Below are 27,336 nucleotides of genomic sequence, written 5' to 3'. Positions count from 1 at the left end.
TGTTTTCCGGCGTTTTACGACATTTACTTCCACTTTCCTGCCGCAACGCCATGGTTGCTATGTAGTTAGCGTCTCTTGTGTACGGTTGCTAGCTAATGGATGTCGCGCTAATATCAATGTACTGTAGAAGGTGATGCAACGTTTTTCAATATTGATATCGGATTATGACATTTGGAGCAATCAGGCCAGCACCTTTTAAGAAGTTATCTTGGGTAAGAATGAGAGAGGGCGAGTATAAACGTTGATCTTCTGTGCTGGAGAACTTCTGCTGCACATAGCATCGAACAACTACTAATACTTCGCTTTATAATCATCGGCGATTACTTTTTTTTGCTATGTTTAAAAGAATGTAAAAACTAAATGCTAACACACACCTACTTGAGATAAAATACAAATAATTACACTGGCCGGGGTTTGATCTTTTTATGCGTAATGCAGCCTTCAACTCGGTCAGTGCTTCTGTTTTTGATTTCCTGCAGTGGTCTCATGGAACGTGTGGCATGTTTTACAGGACGTAATGAACACGCTGGTGTCAACCAATGCTGAAGTAGAAAAATAAAAACATCACGTCACCAAGAAGTACAAATAGTTGTTTTTTATGTGTGGTTTAAGAAGTTGTGGATACTCACATGAGTTCCAGGGAGGAAGCCAAAATGGGTGACATTTTAGCCACTGAATCCAATCTTCTTGGGATGATCAAGGAGGTAAAAATAAATCTGTCAATCTGATGAAAATTAGTCAACATATTGTGTCCAGTATATCAAAATGTGTCTTCTTTCTGATTTGTTGTCAATGACCCATATTGCCCGTTTGTTTTTACCACAGTACCTAAAGTTTGAACAGTTTGATAACACAGTTAACAGTTTTGATGAGGAGTGCAAGAGCAAAGGAAAACTTGTGTCCAAACCTCAAGGAAATGCTCTGAGAGACATAAAGGCTCACATCGTCCAGGTAAAATGTAAAACAGAGCCATTTAAAGTTGGTTTGTAGAAGTTGTAAAATGACAAGATCAACAGCTTTGTTTTAAGATGGATCAAGAGCAACTGTATATATTGTATACTGTATTTAAAATGTCTTACTGATTTCCCTCTAACCTCTCTGTGTGCAGAAAGAGCTCCTTCGTTCTTTTAATGATGGAGACTCCAAGGTGTTCTTTGAGTTGTGGGCAGAGAATATTCCATCTGATCTCGTTTACAATGATGCCGAGGCCCAAAAGCTGGAGTTCTACCTTCATATCCATTTTACCATTTACCCACTGAGAAGCCATCCTGGAAAACAAGTATGTATACCTGTATGATTTATATTGTAGGATCCTTTTGTGTCCTCACTGTCCTGACAGCACGAGTGTCAATTGCTCAACATGTCCACTAAGCTGTGCTCTTCAAGCATGTTGCATTAGAGCAAGTTATAGTCAGTACATTATTTATGTATTTTGGCCTGAGGCCTACTTTGATTAACTTAAATTTGAAAAAAAAAGTGTGAATAGTAGGTGTTTATTGAATTAATAATTCCATGTGTCCTCTGGGGTACGAAAGACCCTGTAGTAATTGGGCAAAGTGTCACTGCTTTCAAAAAGTGCGCTTAGTTGGCCAGCCATCATATCAATATTTGATACTTGTATATCGATACTACCTCCATGGTGTCCTCCAAATCTCAACCATCAATGTTGGACATACTGTACATTTGTCAACAGAGATGTTAGCATGTGCCAGTGAGTCTTTAGAGACACTAATTTTTCTTCACTTCACCTCACTGAACATTCTGTGCTCTTATGTAATGCTTTAACATTGGCAATGAGAGAATATAATTCAGAATTAAACATTTTAAGAAACGTTTCTATATAGGGCAAAGCAACTTTAATCAATCAACACCTCCAATCTCATCACATTGATTAGATTTAGGTTACTCCTAACAATTTTTTTGTTTGGGTTTTTCAATTCAATTAAAAAAAAAAATGCATTCTTTAAAAAAAGAGAAAAAAATAAATCAAAGGGGACAGAAAGAAGTAAAACTTATGATATCTGCCCCTAATGATAATTCTGATTAGCTTCTGGAAAAGTCATAAGTTTATAGGGTTCACATACTTTTTTTTTCACACTTCACTGTGAAATGTTTATGGCCACTGGAGAGCATGCGAGAGTTTTTTTGGTCTGTATTATTGTTCATCATTTGCACAGTCTAGTATGCTTCCTCACACAGTATGTCATACAAAAATAGAATATTGTGGGAAAAGTTCAGTATTGTAAACTACAGGTGTCACTCTTTAATCTTAATTAAAACATCTGCAAGGCTTCCTGAGTCACATTTCTAATACTAAAATTAATATACAGTGTAGGTTTTTGACTGCTTTGTAAGTATTCTAAGTGGTTCGTATGAGTTAACATAATCCAACTCTCCCTACAGGACCATACGGAGTTTGAAGAGAGAAATTCTAATTTCAAGGAATACCTGGAGACAAGTGGACGAGCACTAAGTCAAACCACAGAATTTCTGCCTTATTATGCTTTTCCTTATGTGTCCAACCCCACCACCCACCCCTTCTTCAAGGATCTCTTTCAGGTTCTTCATGAAATGATTATAACATTGTTGTTTATAATATAATAATTACTTGACAGGGGCACATATTCAAAAAACAACTATATTTCCCAGGAAACCTGGATACCAAAGTTGAAGAATAAACTTGAAGAGTTTGTGTCTTTGACACTGAAGCCTGAAAACTGCCCGAGGCTGCTGACATTATATGTATCCTTTGCTGCAAATTAAAAGGAAAAGGAATGGGAGGAAGAAAAACGTGTTAAAGTCCCACCCCCAATCTCATTCATATCAAACTTTGAAAATAAATGTAGCTACTTTTCTGCAAGCTTGCAGTAACCGTGGCTCGGGGACAGGTGTAGAGACGGTCGTTCAGTAACCAGAAGGTCGGCTGTGCGATCCCCGCTCTCCCCAAGTCATGTGTCCTTGGGCAAGGCACTTCACACACTTTGCCTCCAGTGCTACTCACACTGGTGTATGGAAGGTGCGAATGTTTGGTGGTGGTCGGAGGGCACACTGGCAGTCACGCTTCCGTCGGCCTGCCCCAGGGCAGCTGTGGCTACTTAAGTAGCTTACCGAGTGCATGAATAATGTATCCATTCCATTGTAAAGCGTCTTTGAGTGTCTAGAAAAGCGCTATATAAACCCGATGCATTATTATTTATTACATATATAACAGGTGTGTCTACAAACAGAACCAAAACAATGTGTTAATTAACTAACATGACATCAAAAGCTCATACCAGCAATGGTAATGGATAATATGCCCGCAATGGAAAAAAAGCAGCACGCGTACACTTATCACAATAAGATGGAAGATTGATGTAAGGTTTAAGATGTACTCTCCAAATACTGAAACCAAACCATATGTTTATACAACAGTTTGAATCTGTGTATGTTTTGGCATTGCGCGTGTTCCAAAGTTTGACCCCACACACAGACACACAAAAACTTTTATGAACAGTTAAAAATATATCGTAAGTTATTAGGTAGTAATTCATGAAATGCTTTATATAAGAGTATTAAAGTATTATACTTTATAAGGTCATGTCATTTAAACAACTTTGACTGAATAAACAGACCATGAGTGTGACCAGAAAAACAACTTTATGAAATATCCGCATTGCCCGTTTCTGTAAGATTACCAAAGAGGATTAATTGTATATTGATAAGTGTTCCCCCACACTTCGACGCATTAGTTGAAATATGGTTGTATCATGCAATAAAGTATACGAAGTGCATTTCCATCCAAGCGATGTTTCAATTTGTTAATAATTGAGAGACTTTTGGAGATTTTTGTTTTTATATGTCTGACGTGAGACTTCCATGTCAACTTCTCATCGATTATAACTCCTAAAAATTTAGTCTCATTTACATTTTCAATCTCAACACCATCAATAGTCATATTCAATTCATAATTACTCTTAACATTATCAAACATCATAACTTTTGTTTTGTGTAAATTTAGAGATCCTTTATTTATGTCCATCCACTTTTTGATGGATTTTAACTCCTTGTTCACAACAGTTACCAACTCATTATAAGTATAACTACCATAAAATATGTTTGTATCATCTGCAAATAGTATAAACTTTAGTAATTGTGATACATTAAAAATGTACAATATTCATTGAAAAGCTTTGGACCCAACACGGAGCCCTGGGGAACACCACAAACAATGTCAAGTTCTTCTGATGTATATTTGACCATTTTAACGTATTGTACCCTTCCTGTAAAATAACTTTTTAACCGTTCTCCAGCTGTACCGCGTATACCATATTGTTCCAAGAGATGTTCAAAGATTTTTTTTTTCTCTCTCCCAAATCATTAAGCGCAGCTAACGGATATAACATTTCCTTGTGCAAACGGCTTGCACAGCTGACGTGTCAAATGTTTATATACACACATTAAAGGGACTGCTGCTTGGCAAACTTTTATTTGTCATACTAGAAGTTAACTGAAAGTGGTCCACTGTTAATTCCACGTAAACTCATGCATGACAGCTGTGTTTGTCCATAGAAGGGTGTTGGTCAATAAAAAATCGTTTAAAAAGAAATGCATCCCTCCCTACAAAACAAACTCGTATCAATCACATTTTGACTCCAGTTTGCCGTCACACTATAAAGAGGGTAGTCTTAATCCTGTACAAATTGTCTTGGGGAGGCCAGTGCCAGCTTCCAACAGGATGTAGGGCGTTCTGTGACTCAACAACGCATATATTCTTTATGCACCATTATGACGCACTGAGGGAAACGCACACACATCAGAAGTGTTGAATGATTGGCCAGATGAGTGCTGACGTGCGTTCTTTAACAGACGGTATGCAGAAGGAGGGCGGAAAGAGTTCCAAAGGTAAATGTCCCTCTTGATGTTACTTAGGATGTGTTTGGTGATTTATGTAAGACACTTTGTAAAACTTGTCGCTTGTTGCAGTACCAAGTTGACGTGTTTAATGCAGTGGTAAGGGTTCAGTACCTCCAGCAAGGTTTAAGAACCACTGGTCCAAAGTATTTAAAGCAACAATATGAAGCTGTTTTTATTTTACTTTCCACAGAAGCCTTGCAGCAACTCCAGGTACAGTTGGTTGAGTCAGAGTACCGTGCCAACAGCTACATGCACAAATTCAAGAAAATGCAAGGAGACTACTGCCAGCTCTTTGACATCGCTACTGAGCTGATTGACTCTTTGGAGGCCACCTTCAGCGGGAAAAATGTACTGTGGATTGCAAACTCACACATGCACAGTTGCACACAACACTATATGTGATACTGACTAAAGGTTTTTGTTTTTTAACTCATTCACTGCCATTGACGGCTATAGACGTCAAAAATTCCTTTGAACTATTTCTATTAGTTTCACTTTTTTTCCACTTTTGTTAACAAGAGTATGAAAACCTAGTTTTTTTATTGTACATTTAGAACAGATATAAAATTTGTGATTTATCGTGAGTTAACCAGTGAAGTCGTGATTAATTACAATAAAAAAAAAAATCGTCTGACACCCCTAATTTCTAATAACCTTTTCTTTTTATTAGTTAATTTTTAATTGTCATTAATCACGACTTCACTAGTTAACTCACGATTAATCAAACATTTTATATATGTTCTAAATGAACAATAAAAAAATTCTAGGTTTTTATACTCTTAACAAAAGTGGGGAAAAAATGTGAAACTAATAAATAGTTCAAATGAATTAGAATTTTTGACGTCTATAGCCGTCAATGGCAGTGAATGAGTTAATTAAAAGTGACAAGTAGGAATGTACAGAAGAGGATTAGGGCCAGTTGGCAGGATTCTCACTTTATTCTCAGAATTCTGACTTTAATTACAGAATTCTGACTGTAAAGTGAGAATTCTGACTTTAATCTCAGAATTCTGACTTTAAAGTTTAAAGTCAGATTTCTAATTTTATTCTCAGAATTCTGACTTTAAAGGGTAACGCAACAGGGTGTCAGACACTTGCCCCACCCCTCACTAAGATTTTAAATCGGCGCTCAAAGTGGGTGTTGCTTGGAGGACCGTTGGGTTCCGAATGGGGAGAGGGTTGGGCGTGGTCTGGCTGTGATTGACAGCAGCAACTTGCTAAGAAAGCGAGTATGAGACTCTTCCATTGGAGTGAAACATGTACATTCAGTGAAAAGAAAATACTAGGGATGCACAATAATATTGGTGGCCGATAATTATCGGCAATTATCGACCAATTTTACGTTATACGAATAAACCAGATAATAGAGAAATCCGCCAATAATAATAGACTTGCCGCGTTGGTCCATCTGTTGTGATTGTAACTTGTGGCTCAAGTTGTGCCCAACTCCTCAACCCCTCCCCTCTGCTATGGTAGTGTCATAGACGTCATAATGTGCGCGACCTCGTGTTCACAGAAGATGCATCATGGCGACATGGCATGTATAGACTTATATAATAGGACTCAAAAGTATATTTGTATTCAAGTTAATTTTGCAAACAGTTATCGGCTTACTTATCGGTTACCGGCATCGGTTGAAAATAGCATTATCGTGCATCCCTAGAAAATACCTAAATGTGATCTTCTAGTTTTTGTTTTTTTTTTCAAATACAGCAGTATAAGGCAAAATGCAGAGGTGGATTTTTCATCTGAATTAATTTTCCACAAATGAAATATGACTCAAATGTATGAACTTGTCTGTACATTTTAAGATTAAGGGGGCCTGCTGTGCTTTTGCAGGTAACGCCTGAGTACATGCAGAGTGTGTACGGTCGCCTGTTGAGCAGACAGATGAAGGAGAACGCGGTGCAGATGACTGACCTTACCAGACCTGGCACTGTGAGTGGAATAACCTTTTTACAACTCGCACCTTTCCACCTATTTGATTGATCCGTGACAAACCACAGTATGTTGAGGGGTTCTGATGAGTCACATAAACATGGATTTGGAAACAAATTAACACATCAAATAAATGTGTTAGAAATTATTACCTCTTACTAGCGTAGTAATCCTGCAATGATTTTGCTGTGATGCACAATTGAGTATAGCTTTTCAATTCGGATACAAACATTCTGTTAAAGATGTTAAAAACTGTTAAATGCAGACTTTATTGTTTGAACTGAAAAACTTTTCTCTGTGTTTTTGCGTGTATGACACTTTTGTCCTCAAAGGGTTATTACTCTATGAGTCCCTATGATGATGGCTATGTAAGTTTCTCATGCTTAATTTCATTAAGTTTCTCTTCCCTTTTCCGTCTCACTCTCGTCTTACCTAGTCTCGTCATCGTGTCATCTTCCACTCGTCCACACCTCATACCCTGCTTTTACAACCAAAAAACCTTCTCAAACTGATTCGTGTCCATCTGTCTTCCCTGTCATTTGTCTCCTGCCCCTGTGGAAAAGGCCTCAATTAACCTTTTGTCAGCCTTTCCCTTAATATTCATCTCATAAAAGTCACCTGCTCTCAAAGGCTGATGCTCTGTTCCCCTTACCAACTCTCCTCACAAATGTTTTTTCATATTTCTCTGTTAAACAGATTGGATTAAGTTACATCCATAATGGACAGTTTGTTTTGTATCTTTGCTTACGTTTTACATGCGAGGGGAAACGTGGAGCAGAGCTGTCAGTGAAGTCAATGACATGAACAATAAATGGTTTTACAAGATAATAAAGGTTACATGACAGATGTAAACGCTGTATTCTTTAGGTTGTCTCTGTGTGCAAATGGCAAAATGAAATTTGAGACCAAGCTCAATTCTCAAATAAAATAAGAGATGGTTTGGTTAAGGCCACTTTTTTTTTTAAATCCAAAATAACATTATCAAGTGTCCTATGTCACAAGTTTCCTTCCTACAATCTACATTGAATGAATAAATGGATTATTATTTTTATTGCACATACACAAAAGAACAGAGCAACAAAAGGAAGGTACTAGAGGGGGGGGTCTTGAGCCATACTGGCAAAGATGTGTAGTCAATAACAGCCGCATGCTACAGTTGTCATTGCTGTACCAACATTGTTCACTCGAGTGTGTAAGATTAAAATGATTAAATTACTGATTTATTTGATTTGATTTGATTTATTTGACATAAGAAAACATTTAACTGAGGTCTCGGTGGTTCTTCTCCAATAACTCAAACAATCCTACCCCATTATCTGCATGAGGCATCTTTTCAAACAGAAATATATGTTTGGGAATTGAGCATGTGCCACACACGCATGATATAAGCATGTCCATGTACAGTACTACTAATGACTGAAGGTGTTTAGCAGGACAGCTTACGCTAAAAAGTGATGACCAACATAAACAATTGCATGTGCTTGAAATAATAACAGTCCCATTTTTGTTGTGTTCTTTTAGGCTTCCTCAATGCTTCGAGCATCCATTGCACCATAGTAAGTGTCTTCTACAGCTATGGTTCATTTGTACATCCTGATAAAGAAACTTCTTCTGGATGTCTTTTCTAACGATCCCCAGCCGACCGAAGGAAGTGCCAATGCTGCCCTCTCTGGATTATGTGAAACTGAAAAAGGACTTGCTCCAAGGATCAGACCGTCTGAGGTGCCTGTTGCTACAAGCGCTGCGCTGGGTTTGTACATTTTCCTCTGAACTTCATATTGTTGTTGTTGTTGTCTTTTTTTTTATTCGAGCACTGCTGTTGTAAGATGGCTGACCTCTAGCGTGTTGTTTCCTGACTGTGCCAGTCTCATTGACTTTCTCAACCTGTCAATCAATTTTAGAGACTTACTCGCTCACTTCCTGGTGAACAGAGGGACACTGCGCTTCATGCTTACATAAGCAACGATCTACTGGAACGCGACAGCACAAAGCAGGTGGAGGCCTATCATTAATTATCTTTGTGTTTTGCTACTTTTGAACAAGGACAAGTGTATTTAAATAGATGAATGGGCCTTAAAAGCACTGACCTCAACCAAATAGAAATACACACGATACACAACCAAGGTACACTACATGCAAAGGAGAGATGGCAAATTAACTGAATTGTGCCAGCATGCAGTTGTCAATGTTGCTGCATGTGCCTAGCTCAAGGGCAACAGTTTTTTTCGAGCTGTGGTTCCGAGTCAAGTCATTATAGCGTATTTTATACTGCACTGTAAATTCTGTTGAGTAAATTGACTTTTAGAGTAATATTTACTCTTGGAAGAGAGTAAAATGAAGATTTGAACAAATAAAAGTCACTCAAGGGTTGATGAACGAACACACGACCTTTAGCTTGGCAGACAGCTGATCTGCTCCCTGAGCCAGGCAGCTCCTGCTGTGTGCTAGTATATCGCTCGTGCCAGCTGGAATCTTTCTAACTCCAAGAGACCAAAAATGATGTTTTTGGTCTCCTCTCGGAGATATGCAAACAGTAGGAGGGGCATAGCTCAGGTGGTGGCGTGGTATTTTCCCAAGCTGAAGGTCGTGAGTTCGTTCCTTAGCCCATGAGTGGCTTTTTTTTCTCCAATTCTTTATTTTACTCTCTTCCAAGTGTAAATATTAGCCTACTCTAAAACTGAGTCTATTTGAGTCAATTTTACTCCACAGAATTTACTGTGTGTATTTGGCTTTTATCTCAAAGTATTTTATGGGGGGAAAAAACATTGCACATCCTGTGTTTGTAGGAAACTATTCTGCATTTACTGACGTCAGAGAACGAAATGGTGCGGCAGTACATGGCTCGTCTCATCAATGCGTTTTCCTCCTTTATAGACGGTATGTATCTACAGAATTTCGAGTGTGCGTTTGAAAAATTTGGCAAATAGGCAAATAAAAAGCTTGCATGATAATAGAAGGAGCTTACAGCTTTTAAACATAAACAAAATGGAGCCCCAATTATTATTATTTTTTAAATAAACATTATTGTTACTCGTACAACATAGAGCATACATAGAGCAAAACAGATAAATACGACAAATGTGAAATGTTACATTTATGCTTCTAGGGCGAGTTTACCTGTCCCAAATCCCATTGCTTCTACGTCTCCTGATGGAATTACTCAGGGAGGAGAAGAAGGACTCCTTGACCAGAGAGAACGTGCTGGTGGCTCTACAGAAACTCAGCCTCATGTAACCAAGAGTTTGTAAAGACCGCTGTGTAGAGAACAATGTGTCATTTGGCTATTCCACAGGGATCAACACAAACACATGTCATATTGAATTGAATTGATCATTGCCTCTGTTTTATAGGAGGAGCCAGCAGACAGTCATGATAGAAGATGATTTGATTGGCTGGCTGGTGGACGAACTGCATGACTCAGATTGTCTGAGTGATTACACGCTGGTATATTCTGCGTCACTTCTCTTGAACTTGTGCCTGAGAACAAAAGGTACATGCAAAAGATGTACATCAACAAGTGTGTGTGTTTTGTTTTTTAAGTTATCAGCTAGCAATCATTGATACTGTGAAGTCATGTTTGTGTACATGTTTAATATTGTCTTGATACAGGAAGAAGGAAGTGTGCAGAAAATGCCAAATATGTGCTCAAGGTTCTAACTAATCTCCTCGGACATGACAACTGTGAGGTGATGCATACGTCTCGTTGAAAAGTGTGCGTGCGTGCATGTGTGTGTGTGTATGAGTAAAAATTTTGCAAAACTTTCCCCTTTTTAAAAAAAATTGTTGCACTATTTCATTTATTCTTAAAACTATTGATTTTGCATCTGAAGATGCATCTGCATTGTCTGTCTCTGTTTTCTCCAGATTCTTCAGTATATAAACGGAGCCTTGTACAGCATCCTGTGTATCCCCTCTGTGAGACAGGAAGCAAAAGAGATGGTGAGATCTGTCTTCACCTTTGCTTGTAGGATGCTGACTTTCTTTTTCTTCCCACAAACCTTGCGGACGTTCGTTGTCTGTGAAGATTTTTGCAGCCGCACACGTTGCTCTGCTTTCCTGTTTCCTCGTGTCACATCGAATGTGTGTTTTGTTCAATTGTTGTAGAGCGTAGAGGAGATCCTCAGCTGCTTCTGCAAGGAGGATAATAATCCAAAACTTCACCATCAAATTGGCTTCGTCATTAAACAGCTCAACTCAGGTGAGTGAATGCATGTCTAGTGGTCAATTTAAGCTGTTTTATTATTATTATTATTGCCATGCTCTCAAAGACGTATTTATACGTTGTTGTTTTTTTTTATTATTATGCTAGGGCATACAGAAGGCTTTGGTGCAGCCTCTGAACTGAAGAGAATGCCTGAAGCAATGGTAGTTAATACAAAAACGGCCAGCGGGTGGCAGCAGAGTATAAGAGATCAACAAGGGCCATGTTGCAAAAAGCTCTTTCCTCCAGTTTTAAACAGATTTGTGAATAAAGATGAAATTTAGCTATATTCTAATGCTAATTGTTGCAAAATGGAAACAGATACAAATTTACTTTTTTTCCTGATGAAAGAAGAGACTCAATTTTTTGGGGGGTTAGGTTCTTATAGCAATAGAACACAATATTCTGTGGGCCTTGCAAAATCAGTCAAAATCCAGTAAAATAGCCGGGAGCGAAGAAGGTTGCTTCAGTGAAAATAGCTTGGAATGAATGAGTTATTATTATTATTATTATTATCTGCAAAATTAATAAGTTGTAACAAGTTATTTCTCATAGACTGGTTGAAAAAAAAAATCCCGACCTGAACCCAGTCGAGTACCCCTAGGACACCTTGTTTTGTTACAGGAGTTGACGTTCCTGATCCAGTTCTGAGAAGAGATCCCTCTGGAGAACATCTGTCAGCTCATCATTAGCATAGTAGAGTAACGCTGTAGAGATGCGTACAGGCCCCTCATACCACTGAGCATTTTGCATTCTTGAGGAATTTCCACAGAAGTGATTGATTCTTCCAGTTTGAGTATGCTTCTGTCTGACCTTCATGGAATAACACTTTCCATTGATAATTTTTAGTTATTTTTTTTGTTAACACAACCCACTCTACAATGAATAAGCTTAGTGATGGGTGAGTACCGATACCAGATATCAGTATCGGGCCGTCCTTATTTCAAGGTATCGGTACTCGCGACGGTGGCCAATACCAGTCCTCTTCTGGCCGTTTTGGCATTAATTTCATGCAATTTTAAGGAAAATTGTATATTTGGATATTTAGGATTGTCTTTAAAATTATCTTTCATTGTTTATTTTTTGTGGGGGATGGGGTAATTTTATGTACCGAAAATACTACAAGTACTGGTACTTGGTATCGGTATCGGTGACTAGTATCGGCCTGAAAAAAAAGTTGTACCGCTGTTTTCCTTCCAGAGGAAGATGAAGGGCCAGAATCGGATGTTGAAGAGGATGAGGATGAGTATGACGATGATGTAAGTCTGACGTAAATACTTTGATGCTCCACATTTATTTATACCTTGTGTCACACAATGGCAAGCAACAATGCGCACATCTTACAGCATTAGCAAAAATGCTAATGATGTGTTGAGCCAAAAAAGTCTGTTCTGCTCTCTTTGTAACATGTACAGCAGAAGATGGTAATCTTCACATGGCACAGATATTGAGTGTCATCCTGTTGTTTGCGTGTAAGTGCGTGTTTCCAGATTTCAGTGGTCAAGGCAGCCACGGCAATAAAATGAGTATGTCCTGCTTTGTACCCCCTAAACTTGTGTCAACCACTCATTTTATTAGAACTCAAAATGTGATCAGGGAGACATGTCTCACTAAAGTTGAATAATTTGTATTCATATGTAGCTTAATGCAGACTTGCATACTTATGTCTGTGTGCTGTATGTTGTGACAGGAAGATTTAATCAACTCGAACCGAGATAATGAGGAAGACCTTCAGCCAAAGCCCAGTGAGCTGTCTGGAGAAAGTCTGCTCACTACAGAGTACCTGGGTGTAAGCGCAAAATACACACACACACACAGTAACACACAAGTGTGTGACTACACATTACAGTTAAACGCTAGCTTGGTTGTTCTGTCACGCAATCGACTCGTTTTCTTTTTGACTGTGGTACAGACACACTGACCACATGCCCCGCCACACTACCTATAACTAAGTTAAAGCTACTGTAAGTGTAGCAGGAAGGAGTGCAGACTCAAGACAGATGCTAATCTTTCCATTCAAAGACAGAGAAAATGTATTATCATCATCTTGGCTCCAGTCTATATTTGATGCATGCGTTAGATGGGAAACTGCTGCTTGATCGTTATTATTGAAATTGCTCATAATAAATGGGAACTGCTTTAGTGTTATTTTCACCTCAGTAACAAGACAAGCCAGCATACATGCAAACATATGCAAATGTATTTTAAATATACAATATTTTGTATTGGGGAAAAAATGTCCTTTCTTTATAGGCAGATTTTTGGCAGAAGAAAATAATTACCAATTAATGCTTTACTACACACTAATGAGAAATCTCATCATGCGCTCTCAAAGAGTGTTAAAAAAAAAAACTTGTACCTGTCATTTTGTTTATAAAGTGTGTAATTTTATTGGGACGTTGAGATGTGCACCAAGCAAAAGGAAAATCTAATAAATATATTGAAAAAGGAAATGTTTTAAATATTTGAATAATAAAACTAAAATTAAAATTTGTCCTACATCTTGATTGCGCAGATTATTACCAACCTACCTAAATTGAAGAAGTGGACCCCGCAGCATCAACCAAGCATGGATGAACCTCTACAGCAACCAGTGACCCCAGGCTCCCATCGTAACAATAATATTGTGTAAGTAAAATAACTAAATGTGTGTGCTGTGTGAATTTCAGTCTTTCTTTTCCTGCTTATTGTCTAACATTGTGCGTTTGTGCAGCCAGATGCTGCCTCGTGCAGCGTTCAAAGGATTATATTTAAAATTTGGCATCCAATCTCAAAAGTCTGAATCCTCCTGAGGGGGATCACATGGCATAAGCACAAAAGGAACCTCAAGTAGCGCATTGTCAAAACTTATGATCGGACTGTGGAGTATAGCGACAACAATAAAGACCAAAGGGGTCATTGTGACAATGATAGCATTGTCTATTTTGCTATAACTTCTCTTACAATATTGATATCTTGAGCAGTGGGTCAGAGAAAGAATGGGGTCACAATGTCAAGCCCGGCTGGGTTCTTGCAAGTTGAGGTTTGAAATAAATAATGAAAAGGAATTGAAATTGAACTGTGAATAAATGAATGTGTTTTTAGGAGCAATGATAGGAAAGCTCTTACTAGTATAAAAATGATAATAAAAAAAAAACTATTAAAGCATTTGGTTAATTTCCCGATCATGTGTGTGACATTTTCACACCAATTTTGTTGTCGTTCTGGGCTTCAAGCTTAGGCAATAATTGAGACCTTATAAATTATAGGATAATTTTTGGTGTCTTAGGTTAGCTCTGTCAGCATATATAAGTTCCGGTAGTTTAGCTTTTTCACTTCCCTTCTCAGAGATATTGAGACACATGTGAATCACAAACACATGATATCACACACGTCATATCTGAAGTCAAAAAGCTAAGCTACTTAAATATGCTAATAGTTGAGAGAATGTCACACACGTTACAGGAGAATGGCCTTTTTTATTCCAGCAAGAATACAACAAAAGTAAAAAGTATCAAATAAAAAATGTATATCTTGGGCTTCATCCAATCCTCATCTGAATTCTGTGTTTCTGTCCCATTTATAGAAATTACCGCCCAGGCAGCCAGGGTGGCGTAAGTGGCAGAGAAGATGGAAGCTCTCCCCTTGAACACGGGAGCGAGAAGGGAAACTCCCCTCCTTCCAAGAGCGATTCTCGACCTCACACCAGTTGTAGCAATCGCCCACGCACGGCTGACTCCCTGCGTCACAGCCAGGGTGGGTAGAATATTGCAACTACACAAAAACTACTATGACAACAGTCTGGGGACACAACTTGTAATAAATCCAACATGACTGTGCCCTAGTGCAGAAATCAATAAACGCCTTCATAAAGAGGACCAAAACTGCCCAAATTAGAAATAAATAAATGACTAAAAGTGAAAATAAAAACGGATGTCAGGTCAAAATGTTATTCAAATAAGAGGGCGGTCCTAAGCGTGTTGTGTGTTGGGCTCCGCTGTTGCAAACTGCCTAGAGTGAGTGGGTCGGCGAACAAAGAAGTCTCGCCGCCGTCGCCGGCTTGCATGGAGAGCTCCAGCAATGGACGATTATCTTGTCCACTGTCACCACAACCTGCAACTTGAGTTGCTCGACAACAAGGCGCCGTGACAGTGGACAAGATAATCGTCCATTACTGGAGCTCTCCATGCAAGCAGGTGAGACTTGCCTCTCACTTGACCATTGAAAGGCAGTTTGCAACGACGGAGCCCAACCCATGACACGCTTAGGACCGCCTCCTCATTTCAATAATATTTCGTCTGCAGCATGAAATAAATAAATGATTGATTGGTATTTAATTGTATTTATACATACATTTTTTGTATTTATTTCAACATTTATTTTTATATTTATTTTTATTTTTTGAATCTCATTTATTTTTTATATTTATTTTTTGAATCTCGTTTTTTTTTTTACTTTCTTTTTTTAGGAATATTTTTGTTGTTTTTATTTCTATTTATTTATATTTTTTGTATTTAATTTTTGAATTATATTTTTTATATCCATTTTTATTTTCACTTTTAGTCATTTATTAATTTTTTATTTTGGCAGTTTTGGTCCTCCATATCTTCAGGATGGATTACAATGAGCTAAATAAACCATGCTTTTCTTTTGTGCCACAGTCATTTGGTGGCAGGGGCTCATTCTGCAAAGGCTCGTTAAATTTGTATGCCTATAGGATAACAGTGAATTGCCGGTAAAATGCCAGTCTAACTCCTGACTGCTGTCATGGTGCCCTTGAGCAAGTTTATTTCGTAACATCTTTGCATTTAACAATTTTCACTAACAAACGCTCAGACTTTGAATACGATGGGCTACACAAGTCATTAGATCGGGACCACTCCTTCGAGGTACGAGTCAGAAAAGGACTTCTCCAGGAGAAACGTAATGGACATTTTGAGAGGTAACATGACACAAAAATACATAATCACAGACTAACCATAAATGGAAAAGGGTATTTAATTGTAATTGTCAGGTCCATTAAGGAAGCTACAAATGTGTCTTCCCTTCTTCGAGGGAGACTTAAGGCTACTTTTAATTTCACTTGCTGAATGAAATAAGTTACAAGACAATGGATGGTCTGTTCTAGTTGCATACTTCAATTTTCAGAGTGAGTAAGTATTTTAGTAGCGGATTTGGCGTCATGTTACAGTATTATTTCCTGTATCTATTCAGACAGCCATGACATTTGGACTGTACATTCTTTAGTCCTAACAATGCTTGCTTGCCTGACTTTTTCATCTGTTTTATTCTCCTCGATTGTTAAAGAGTGTGTTACATTAGTTCTGATGTCTCTTGTTGTAATGGGGACATATTAATTTACTTTTAGTCATGATCAGACGATTTCTGCGGGAAAGTACTGAGCGGCTTACACCACCTTGCTGTCCTGCATTTGCATAAAATAAATACAATCTGTCTTAAGGATTTTTGAAACCGATATTACAATACCGAGTGTATGGTATGATCTAGCCATCTTAATTGCTACCACCGAAGAATCAGTAATCAAGTCTGGTATGAAGAAGCAGAGGTTTTAAGTGGAATGAGTGCTATCGCGTGTCAAGGTCAAGGGTCATGTACAAGGTGAGCATTGTACCCACTGAGCAGCTCGTCAAATAAGAGAAGGATAAAGGATATCACCAAGTCAGTGAGAGTGGCTTCAATTCAAACTGATGGGAATGGCTCAGAAATTGTAGTGCGAATACAGTTGACATTTCTTGATATGCTGAGTTTGTACGCAGTAGCGGACAAACTGTCTAGCAAAGCCTGTACGTATTTTACTTATTTCTCGCCTCTCTCTTGTCATCAGCGGAGATTCAATCTCGGGGTTTAAAAGCAGGCCAAGGATAGAACGGAGTCCTGATCGAGAAGACGGTCAGAAGAACGCTGCGTATAGTCTGGCGCCCAAATTTTCCCAGGCTGAGCCTCAGCTGTGCAGCCGGCCAAGCTCCCAGAGTGGAGTGAGACGACAGAGTGGAGGTAGGCACAATATATTGGACACAATGAGAAATCGACGCAGCACTTAACTCATTTGCTCCCCAAAACGTATAAATACGTTCTATCTTGTCTATTACCATGCCCCCAAAGACGTATTTGTACGTTTTTATGTTGTTGTTGTTTTTATGCTAGAGCATACAGACGGCTGTGATGCAGCCTCTGAACTGAAGAGAATGCTTGAATCAATGGTAGTTATTACAAAAACGGCCAGCAGGTGGCAGCAGAGTATAAGAGATCAACCAGGGTCATGTTGCAAAAAGCTCTTTCCCCACTGTTTGAAACAGATTTGTGAATAATGATGAAACTTAGCGATATTCTAATGCTAAATGCTGCAAACCAGAAACAAATAGAAATATACTTTTTTTTCTGGTGATAGAAGAGACTCTAATATTTCTTTCTTTTTGGTAGGTTCCATGTTTTTATAGCAATAGAACACAATATATTCTGTGGGCCTTGCAAAATCACTCAAAACCCATTAAAACAGCCAGGAGCAAAGGGGGTTGCTTCAGTGATGGGAGTGAATAAGTTAATCACTGGCTGAATATTCCCCTATAGGAAAAAATGGTTTTATTGTCACTCATCCGCCATATCTACTGTTACAAATGTTTGATGTAACATTTTTATGAATAATACAGTGAACCTCCCATTTATCACCGCAGATACATTCTAGACCGGAGGTGTCCAAACTACGGCCTGGGGGCCACCTATGGCCCGCTATCCCTTTTTAGTATATTTCTTGTGGGGGGGTCGACACTGAAATCCCACATGGATACGACACACCTGAAAACTACTACGACTACTATTAAACTGATAAATTCAATTTATAGATGATATTCATTCAAAGAAATTATTCAAAACTAAAATAGTAACATAATTTCTCTTTATAATGTTCCACAAATAAGGCTATTTCACTTTAAGCAGAATTTTTTTTTCCACTTTCTGGGGTCTTTGTCAAGGTCTGATTTGTGAACATAGAACATTACATTTGTTTTTGAAAAATCACCTTATTACAGATTGAGAAGTTTTGCTCAGGGCAGGGGCGGATCTGTTGTAGGATTCAGGGCTGCCACAAAACCATGAAATATCCCAAACTATTTGCCTTAAACAGAAATGTTAAAATAATTCAAGGACAAAAAATGCTCAAATCAACAAAATACGTACATAATTGCTTGATTGCCAAGTGGCCGTTTCGTCCTTCAGTTTTTATTTACAATACTCAGCACATACGAGTATGCCTCCTAAAAATTTTAAGATTTTATTCAATATCTCAATGAACATAAGGGCAACTTCAAAAATGTTGACAAAATGTTTTCTGTAGAATATGCACTTAACTCACCACATGAAAGTAAGATTGATAATAGAATGCATAGATGACAAAAGCCTTAGTTTAATCAAATTCACTAATGCAGAAAAGTAATGCATCCCACAACAAAAACGACTACATCTAGTATTTTCTATGACCTCCATGACTTTTATAGATAGCAAGATGTCTGCTAGGCCTGGAATTAAGAAGATGTACATGTGAGTCCAAATCTCCTTGTGACGCTTTACATTTTGAACATTATATAAAATGTTCAACGTAAGTCCTTTTATTTAATATCTCAAATCTGAATCTTCACCACAGGACGTGCAACTCTTCTGCACTTAAACGGACGGTCACATCAATTCTTTCCTCGTGTCTTGATTGCATTTGATGAGCCAGTACCTCTGGCTCTAACCCTAACCATAAATCCTGCAATCAAGCCTAATGCTAAGTGTGTTTTTGAGGTCTGCCATTTGTCATACATGAGTGAAGTCATACGGAAATCACTTAATCGAACCTTTGAGGCAAATAAGCAAACGCACATGGCACAGCAAACAGAATAAGTGGACATTTATTGTGCGCTCGCATTGCTTTTATCCACAACTTCACTGCTATTAGTTTACACTTGAGTGCAGTTTCTGCTGCCTGTCAGGTTTTATTGTCACTAATATTTGAAGCTTGCTAGTTTCCGGATGTTCAGGAGGCGGAACAGCAGCCGCACGTTGAGGCACATCCCCCTTCAGGGCTAAATTTGCTACACAGTAGACATGTGCCTGTCTCCGGCCACCCACTCTGCACGTAAATAGGGAAGGATGATGGAAAGACCATGAAATTATGCCTTTTCATTTTAAACTGTCCCAATATGTTAAGACAGAAAATTTTCAGAAGCACTTTGAGGACAAAAGGTCCCAGTCATTCTTTTAACTCCACCACCTTCATCCCTCACCTCCTATGTCCTCCTTCAGGCAGCAAGTCAACACGGAGATGAGGAGGGAGCTGTCACCACAGCGGAGATCCATCTCCCCCGGCACATCAAGCTTCCTGTAACATCATCCTTCCAGGTTTTGATCAGGGTCAGAATAACAGAGAGAGGGTCGAGAATCAGCGACAGGAGGCGGAGGGGTTTGAACAATGCAAAGGATTGTGGTCCTGCATTTTTTATTTTTTTTTGGTCTCGGCTTCAGCGCAGACTTTTGCAACCCGATACGGGGTCAGACAATAATCGCCGGCCAACCCGCTGCTCTTTGCAGCCCTGTTTGCCCCTCGATTCTCTGCTCTCTGTCTCTTTCTCTCTCTGTCTCTCAACAAGGTCACTTTGCACACCTGAAAATGTGGAACACACCTGGCAGAACTGTCTAAGTTTAAAAACTGTATGTAGCGCATCGTTTACTGGTAAAGGTTGTAAGGGACTAAAACAAAACAATGACAATGACAAATTGTTAGCCTAATAGCATAATTGCGATGATTGCCATGCCTTATTGCCTTTGTCGACAGAATGCTTGTTAGGGTCTAAAATCGAAATCCCTGCCCAGCAACGGTCCATTTCATGGACCCTGTACCTTTGACCTTCACCACATACACAATGAATGGGGTTGATGACGGCACGCTGCACCCTGCTAAGTTCAGTGTGAAAAGAGGTTTAAGAGGCACATGATAGCATCTTTTTGACTTGGGCATTTTTCCGCTATATACAAAGATGGCTTACGGCATGAAAAAGGCAGCTTTAATGACTACAAGTTAAACATTAGCTCGACTAGGAATAGTGATGCACCGAATATTCGGCCACCGAAATTTTTTAGCCAAAAATTGCTATTTTTGCCATTTCGGTATTCGGACGAAATAAAATTAAAGCCGAAAGAATATGGCTTGTGGTGACGCAAGCAAAAAAACGCTGCAAGCAAGCGTCTGTTTGAATTAAACAGCGAACGGGGGCGTAAGTGTCTGCCTTTTCTTCTTGCTGTTGCGCACACCGGAGGAGAGGGGCGTCGCTTGGTGTACAACATTTAAGAAAGACAGAACTGCCATGTACTGCAGCCTCCCGAACGCTTCCACTTTTTCACCGGCATCCCGGTGGCCTTGCTAAATACTTTAGCTAATGTTAGCACTATTGCTATCAACAGTTTTAAACACGGAAACACTTACCGCTATCGCCGGGTGGCGACAGACCTGTACAGGACACTGTGTGTGACTTTGCAGTCCGTTCCCAAAGCCGATTAGCTGGTACGAACAAATATATTTATTTATTTTTAAACGTTGGTGAATAAGTGAATGCGCCGATTTGAAGTGCGCCGCACCTTGTCCCGCCGCACGCGTCCGTGCTCGCCTGTGCGAACTACATTGACTATAAAGTGCAATCGGACCACCAGAAAATGCTCAACCCTCGTTTGGGGTTTAATGTACCATTAGCCAACGTGTCTGCGGTGTGGGGACATTTCAATTTATATTGCGCTTTGTTAAAATGCCAGTGCTAAATAAATATTTTATAATAATATTATAATTTTTATTAATTATAATAAATGCAAATTTGATAATAAAAATTGGCATAATTTTTTTTCCGGCGTTTCGGTTTTCAGCCAAGCATTTTTCTTTTTCGGTTTCGGCCAAACATTTTCATTTCAGTGCATCCCTAATTAGGAACTTTATTTAAACTTTTATTCACACGACAAGGTATGATGAAGTATCTGTAGTGTAAGAAATTCTGGAAATCTTACCAAGAATATTTATCTAATTTCTAGTCAAAAGAAATCTCTTTACATTTAAAACGGACGCATCACTTGAAAACGTTACTTTTTTAAAAACAAATTTCACCTACTTGAGTGAAACACTGTTCACTGCTCCATGACAGTAGGCCTAAAAAGAAAAAGAAAAATTGTACACACACCGGAAAATAAATTGAAGACAAAATGGTTGTAAAGCTGTGGCTATTCCATATATTTAGAATTATTGTGAGTGACGTGGGCGTCAGTGAACTATCAGTTGGCTGTCTGTTAATTGGGCAAATCGTTCACCACTTTTATTTGTTATGCAATCAATAGTGTGTCTTATTTTTTGGAGGGGGGTGTTGTTCACACTTCTGGTTTAACTTAGTGTGTCAATATCAGTTAAATAATTTTTTATGCTATTGGGCTAACAAATAAAATAGATGAAGGATTATTTTCTTAAGAGCAGTTTGGTCAGTTTACCTTTATGAATCATCAGTGGTTTTATGTTTGAATACATGTACAGTATGATTTCGTAGCATGCTGTTGTCTTGATTATGAATATTGCAATAATGCTAAATTGATTATCATTGAAATGGATATGTCTCTATTGTTGGAAACTTAGAAAATCATAAGATTTTCATTTCTGATGTTCAATGAGTGGACATAATGTTTCATCATTGTTTTGTTCGCACATTTAATTAATTAAGTTGCAAGTTGGACACGTTTGTGTGCTATGAATGTATTCTGTATATATTGATTGGACTATTTTTGGTCACGGGTTGGAACTTCAAAACTAATCATGAATCTATACAGATTAGTTTCCATTTTGAATGACATGATCCAAGAAGCTGGCGTTTATAGATTAAACTGGAATGTCCATTGTCAGTGCTTGAATTCAAATTTGTAACGTGTATTGCTTATTGGACCGTACACTGCTACTTTGTGGTTGTATGAACTTTTTAGATTAATATCTCTTACAAGATTTATACAGCATCCTGCATAAAATTACATTGTGTTAATGTTTCAGCTATTATTCTTTGCATGGTACATTTGCACTGTTCCAACTCATGTATATTTATGTGTGTCTGAAATGTTTCATGAAAAATAAATGGCTTGAAATCAAACGTGTCTGTCTAGTTATCTCTCCATTTATATTTAATAATGTAAATATAAAACTAGCGTTATGTGCGTGCATAGTCATATTTGTTTAAAAAAAAAAGCCCCGTTATAGACTAATAGTCTAAAAAGTGCAACACTGCTCGTTTTGGCTTTTCCTGAACTCATCTTTAGTCTCCTGAGGGATGACGTGTCCAATAATTCGCATTGAGGATGCTGCTAGCGAGCAGCAGCACAATGTGAGGAAACAAGTCGCACATGGCACATTGACGCACTTGCATGCAGGTGGCTTAGTAACCCTTAGCTCCAGCATGCTGGTACCGTCCAGCTGTAATCGCAGCAGAGAGGAAGCCGCTGCTTTTTATCAAAACAAAACAATGGATGAAGAGATGGAGTGGGAAAAATAGATGTGTCTTCTTCTTGTAACACACGAGGGTGGAAAACAATCCTGTATTACAGTATCAAGTGCGGAATGATGTGTGTCACATGTGCTATTTGAGTATGAAAATGTCAAGCTGATAAGGCTGGATACAAAGAAGACAACTGGCATCAAGCACCGGAAAGCTCTCAGGCAGATATGCTGGCTTTGCCTTCTTTCCATTTGCCATGCTTGTTAAAACAAAAAGTTTGTTGGAACTGTGTCACTTTAGAACACAGGTTAATTTATACCGAGGTAAACACTTTTTAAAGTGGAAGTCCACCTTAAACATTTCTTGATCATAATATGTTACATGTGACCTCACTAGCCTAAACATGACATTCTGATTAATATTACATTTATGAAGCAAAATCCAGCCGTTTTGATCCATCTCAGAAGGCAGCCATTTTGCCACTTGCTGTCGACTGAAGATGACATCACAGTTGCTCAGGGCTCGGTCAACGACCAATTATGGCTCACCTGTTTTATGAAGCTGAGCTGTGATTGGTTGATACCTGAGACCAACTGTGATGTCATTTTCACTCGACAGCAAATGACAAAATGGCAGCCCCTGGAGATGAATAATAAAAGATGGATTTTGCTGTCAACTCATATTCCACGAACGCAATATTAACCAGATTACCGTATTCAGACTAGTGGGGCTGCATAGAACATATTATTGACAAGATTTCTTTTTTTGGGGGGGGGGGGGCTTCCCCTTCAAAGATTCTTAAGGGTACTTTGGCAGATCTGAGCTGAATTTTCTAATTGCTAACTAATCATTAGCCACACCATCATCATGAACAAAATGATTGGAATTACATCCATTTTAGTTAAAACGACTTCCATTCTAATGTAGTATTTCTGGTATTTTGTGTCCTGAAAAAGGACCAGCCAGTCGGAAACGTACAGAAATTCCCGATGGCCAGTCCGCCCCTGGCTGACGTTCAAATCCACGTCCAGAAAGTAATAAAGTACCAGTACTATTGAGAGAGGTCGGACACTTTCACTCTGAAAATTACAACACTGAGAAGGCCAGTCTTGAACTTGCCAAAGGGACAACGTTTTACGGTCTGATCAGACAACAACAAAAATAATTATCAAAATGATGTGAAGGCCAAACCTTTGAGAAAGAAAAGAGCCGCTCATGATCTTAAACATACAAGCTTGATTGTCGACCTCAGTGAAGATAATGCCATGACTTGACTTGCATGGCTTATTCCTATAGACAAGCAAGTTTCCAACAACACTTTTAGGATCAGTAGCATCCCACTCAGACGTTTTTATCAGTAAGCGGCCATGTGTGCTGCTGATAACGGGTGACGCCAGCCAAGGAGAGCATTTCAGTGTGCCTTTCTTGTAAACCTCCTGTTTCCTCTTGACCAGTCCTGAGAGAGAAATCTACGTGACCCCGCTACCCCTTCCAACAACACCGTGACGGGTTGTTGACACTCTCAGGGCATGTTGGGGGGTTTTGGTGAGCACAGCAAATAAAGAAAAGGTTATTAAACAAAGGACATTTTGCAATTTTACGAACCATCTAGCACAGAAGATAGCTTATTTAGTTACCAACTTTTACACCGTGTGCCCTCCCAGGAATGTCCTTTCAAATCTACTCATTAACCTTTTATATGAAAGAAAGTTAGTGTGCTTTTTGGGACACAAACGTCACTCCCACGGTTAACTCGTGAACAGGAATACGAATGGGTGTCACAGCTGGCAACCGTTAAGAGTACCCAAAGGTGCCCTCAACACATACACAATGAATGGGGGTTGATCATCACAACTTGTTTTCGTTCACACCAATTGTCTTTGGAACTGCTTCACCCTGTACTGCTGTAAAACTTGAATTCCACCTGTGGGGCTCAATAAAGGATTATCATAAAAGTGGCTAGAAGAACATCCTCACTTGATGGCTGAGTGGAAAATGTGTGTGAGGAGGGGTTGATATCCCCTCAAGCATGTAACCCCTCCTCCAACCCCCAAAGCAGTAAATTCCTTCATGGTGACTAAGACACCTCACAGACCTCAGGTAATCCTCTCAGGTGGGCTTAATTTAACAAAAGGATCAGGGTAAACTTCCTGTGTGCTAAAAGACGGAAATTTCCACTTCATGTTTAACAGCCTCTTTCAACACTGCTCACCTTGACACCTTCCTTGTTGCTGTCTAAACGGCAAGGCCAACTAAGTCATTCCACCTGTTTTCGATTTATTAACTTTTCTCCTTCCCACGTATATGCGCGTCCAAGGTCAAACAGTTTCATCTATCAAGGAAACTGTTGACTAATTGTTATTCATATTTTTATTTATTGAACAACTGTTTCAAACATACACATCTGTATCAAAGACAAATATGTACAAAAAATATGGCTTTTGTTATAGCACACTTCAAAATTCTATAAGGAACCAGTATACAATGAAAAATAAAATACACAATAAAATTAAATACAATTTTTTTTTTTAACTAGGGCTTTTCACATAACATGTATTTGTTAATTATACAAATAGGTTTAAAAGCATTCCTATTTTTCATCAGTCTAAAGCTCTTCGAAAAACAAAAATTGTTAATCATATCTTGAGCGACAAAAAAAGTCCTTTGTAAGATGACACAGAAGAATGAGTGAACTAGCTAAAACTGCTTGAAGTGGAAAAATGTTACAGAATATTATACTCAACAAAAATATAAATATAACACTTTTGTTTTGGCTCCTATTTTGTATGAGATGAACTCAAAGATCTAAAACTTTTACCACACACACAGATACACACACAATATCACAATTTCTCTGAAATAATATTCACAAACCAGTCTAAGGCCCCGTCCACACAAAAGCCAGTTTCAATTTTCTTACCATTCAGGCCGTTCATCCACGCGATGGCGCGATTTCAGAGCTTGAAACCGATCACTTTTGAAACCGGGCTCCAAAGTGGAAAGATTTCAAAACGCGCCCCGTACGCATATGCAGGATACTCCTCCAGCGATGACGTAATGGTCGCAGCTCGATGACGACGCATTGTCGCAGATTGTTGACGTATGCGCCAATTCTTGCGTGACTGCGCGCGAACCGTCAGTCTGTCAACAACAATGGCGGATAGCCGTGTCGTAGTCGTTTTGCGCGGCCTCCTTAGCTTGCTTTTATGCTTTTGCAGCAAGATATTTTGCTTCTTGTACTTGAATCACTCGCCATTGTCACTTCTCCTGTGTTCATCTTCTTCATGTTGTTTTGATACATGCAAAGCCATGTTTGTTCTGTAAATTGCAATAAAGTTAGGAAAAACAAGTGATTCTTCTTCTACGCTTTCCGTTAACTCCCTGTGGCTGCGCTACAGCGCCACTCCAGGCTTGGCATATACATTACAGCCGTTAAACGTCCTCAGCGTCTTCTTTTGGACACACGTAAGTCTTGAAATGCTTCTGTGTGTACGAGATTTGTTTGAGAAACGAACGTCTGGATGGGGCCTAAATTTGTGATAGTGAGCACTTCTCCTTTGCCAAGATAATCCTCACAGGTGTGCCATATCAAGATGCTGATTAGACACCATGATTAGTGCACAGGTGTGCCTTACAATAAATGGCCACTCTGAAAGGTGCCGTTTTGTTTTATTGGGAGAGGAAAAAGAGCGATGGGATGGATTATCTCGGCAAAAGAGAAGTGCTCACTATCACAGATTTAGTCTGGTTTGTGAACAATATTTGAGAGAAATGGTGATATTGTGGATGTGGAAGAAGTTTGAGATCTTTGAGTTCATCTCATTAAAAAAATGTAACCAAAAACAAAAGCGTTTATATTTTTGTTGAGTATATCTCTCTTTAGTTCCTATAAACTTGACCTCGGTTTCTGTGAAGTTGGACGACATTATTTGAATCGGGAAGACCTTCCTTTTCCATTTTTTAAACAAAAAATAAGCTCCTTGCGCCTGTTGCAAAGCAGGCTGATGTGTGCCGGCTATAAAAGTAACACAAAGAGCCAAGAGCTGCTCAAATGCCTCATGGAGGTGACAAAAGCTGCCATGTAACCTCTTGATGAGGACACTGGAGTTGGTAAAACGAGTGTGACCGTGGGCCGTCACTGATGAACAATGTTTTGCCTCTCTGCAGCTGCAGGAGAGTTGGGGGGGAGAGAAAAAAAATCCAAACGGGAAAAAGCAGCGTAGGCAGGCAGGCAACAGGATGCACATGGCTCTGAGAAGGATAACTTGTTGGATGCAGGAAATGGAGAGAAGGAGAGGAAGGGGGCCGTTTGGATCACAGCTGTGTTCGGATTGAGAAAATTCCTGTTTTGAAGCACAGGCAGGCGTGTTGCTGTCCTTTTGCAAGTTGACAAAGCGGCGGAAGAGCACAGTTGGCCCCAGCGTTGTGCGTGTCATTGTTGTTTTGATGTCACGTTAAGTACAACAAAATGGGCAACAATCTCTCAAGTACATACAACTATTCAGGTATAGCCTTTTAAATTAATCTAGGGCTGGACTTGTTCTTCAAAATATGACCAAGATATTTTCATTTCTGAGAAAAGTTTTGGGAAGGTCTTCCTGTTCCCGCGCACAACGCACACTCTAAAAACAATTGGGTCAAAAGTAACCCAATTATGGATCAAAAATGGACCGATCCACATTCGGGGTTGTTTTGTACAAAACGAACCAATTTTTTGACCAAAGTCAAGGATCTGACCAATATTTATGAGTTGTTTTACACCGAAAGACCAATTTCTTGACTCAAAGTTGGGTCAAATTGACCCAAGTAGAGGATTGG

The 27,336-nt window shown here is 39.0% G+C and overlaps 1 protein-coding gene and 1 long non-coding RNA gene across 8 annotated transcripts; one reads left to right on the top strand and one right to left on the bottom strand.

The window, feature by feature from the left end:
- Nucleotides 1–51: 51 nt before the first annotated feature.
- On the top strand, nt 52–22,176 carry armc9 (armadillo repeat containing 9). 5 transcript variants are annotated; one of them, XM_086088923.1, is made up of 26 exons: nt 54–212; nt 512–704; nt 826–951; nt 1,109–1,279; nt 2,404–2,559; nt 2,650–2,742; nt 4,860–4,884; nt 5,087–5,244; nt 6,736–6,834; nt 7,167–7,202; nt 8,356–8,390; nt 8,473–8,584; nt 8,736–8,828; nt 9,621–9,711; nt 9,941–10,064; nt 10,185–10,324; nt 10,444–10,520; nt 10,699–10,773; nt 10,939–11,032; nt 12,236–12,294; nt 12,726–12,824; nt 13,551–13,663; nt 14,601–14,770; nt 15,851–15,956; nt 16,860–17,029; nt 19,316–22,176. In XM_086088923.1, the coding sequence occupies exons 2-26, from the start codon at nt 630–632 to the stop codon at nt 19,336–19,338; spliced, it is 2,520 nt and encodes an 839-aa protein (XP_085945049.1). In that variant the 5' UTR covers nt 54–212; nt 512–629; the 3' UTR covers nt 19,339–22,176. The 5 variants fall into 5 exon arrangements, with proteins under 5 accessions (XP_085945052.1, XP_085945054.1, XP_085945049.1 ...); XM_086088924.1 differs by having other exon boundaries at nt 56–212; nt 480–704; XM_086088926.1 differs by lacking the exon at nt 512–704 and having other exon boundaries at nt 52–212.
- On the bottom strand, nt 10,172–25,560 carry LOC147165744 (uncharacterized). 3 transcript variants are annotated; one of them, XR_015096461.1, is made up of 4 exons: nt 25,439–25,560; nt 19,297–19,404; nt 10,791–10,964; nt 10,180–10,311 (listed from the first exon to the last, which is right to left on the bottom strand). It is a non-coding gene; the product is annotated as an uncharacterized LOC147165744 (long non-coding RNA). The 3 variants fall into 3 exon arrangements; XR_015096459.1 differs by lacking the exon at nt 19,297–19,404 and having other exon boundaries at nt 10,172–10,311; nt 10,833–10,964; nt 25,439–25,554; XR_015096460.1 differs by lacking the exon at nt 19,297–19,404 and having other exon boundaries at nt 25,439–25,554.
- Between the last annotated feature and the right edge of the window lie 1,776 nt (nt 25,561–27,336).

The sequence above is a fragment of the Leptonotus elevatus genome, chromosome 11 (assembly GCF_054856555.1).
Source record: "Leptonotus elevatus isolate MCC_2025b chromosome 11, RoL_Lele_1.0, whole genome shotgun sequence".
NCBI lineage: Eukaryota > Metazoa > Chordata > Actinopteri > Syngnathiformes > Syngnathidae > Leptonotus > Leptonotus elevatus.
The sequence above is the reverse complement of the archived record's forward strand: the minus strand, read 5'-3'. Positions and strand labels throughout refer to the sequence as shown.

What these genes read in the sequence shown, in the direction of transcription:
- armc9 (XM_086088923.1), top strand. Translation starts at nt 630, where the DNA reads ATGAGTTCCAGGGAGGAAGCCAAAATGGGTGACATTTTAGCCACTGAA. An exon ending in TCTTCAAGGATCTCTTTCAG is followed by an intron (nt 2,560 to 2,649) that starts GTTCTTCATGAA and finishes TATATTTCCCAG; the next exon opens with GAAACCTGGATACCAAAGTT. An exon ending in CTTGTGCCTGAGAACAAAAG is followed by an intron (nt 10,325 to 10,443) that starts GTACATGCAAAA and finishes GTCTTGATACAG; the next exon opens with GAAGAAGGAAGTGTGCAGAA.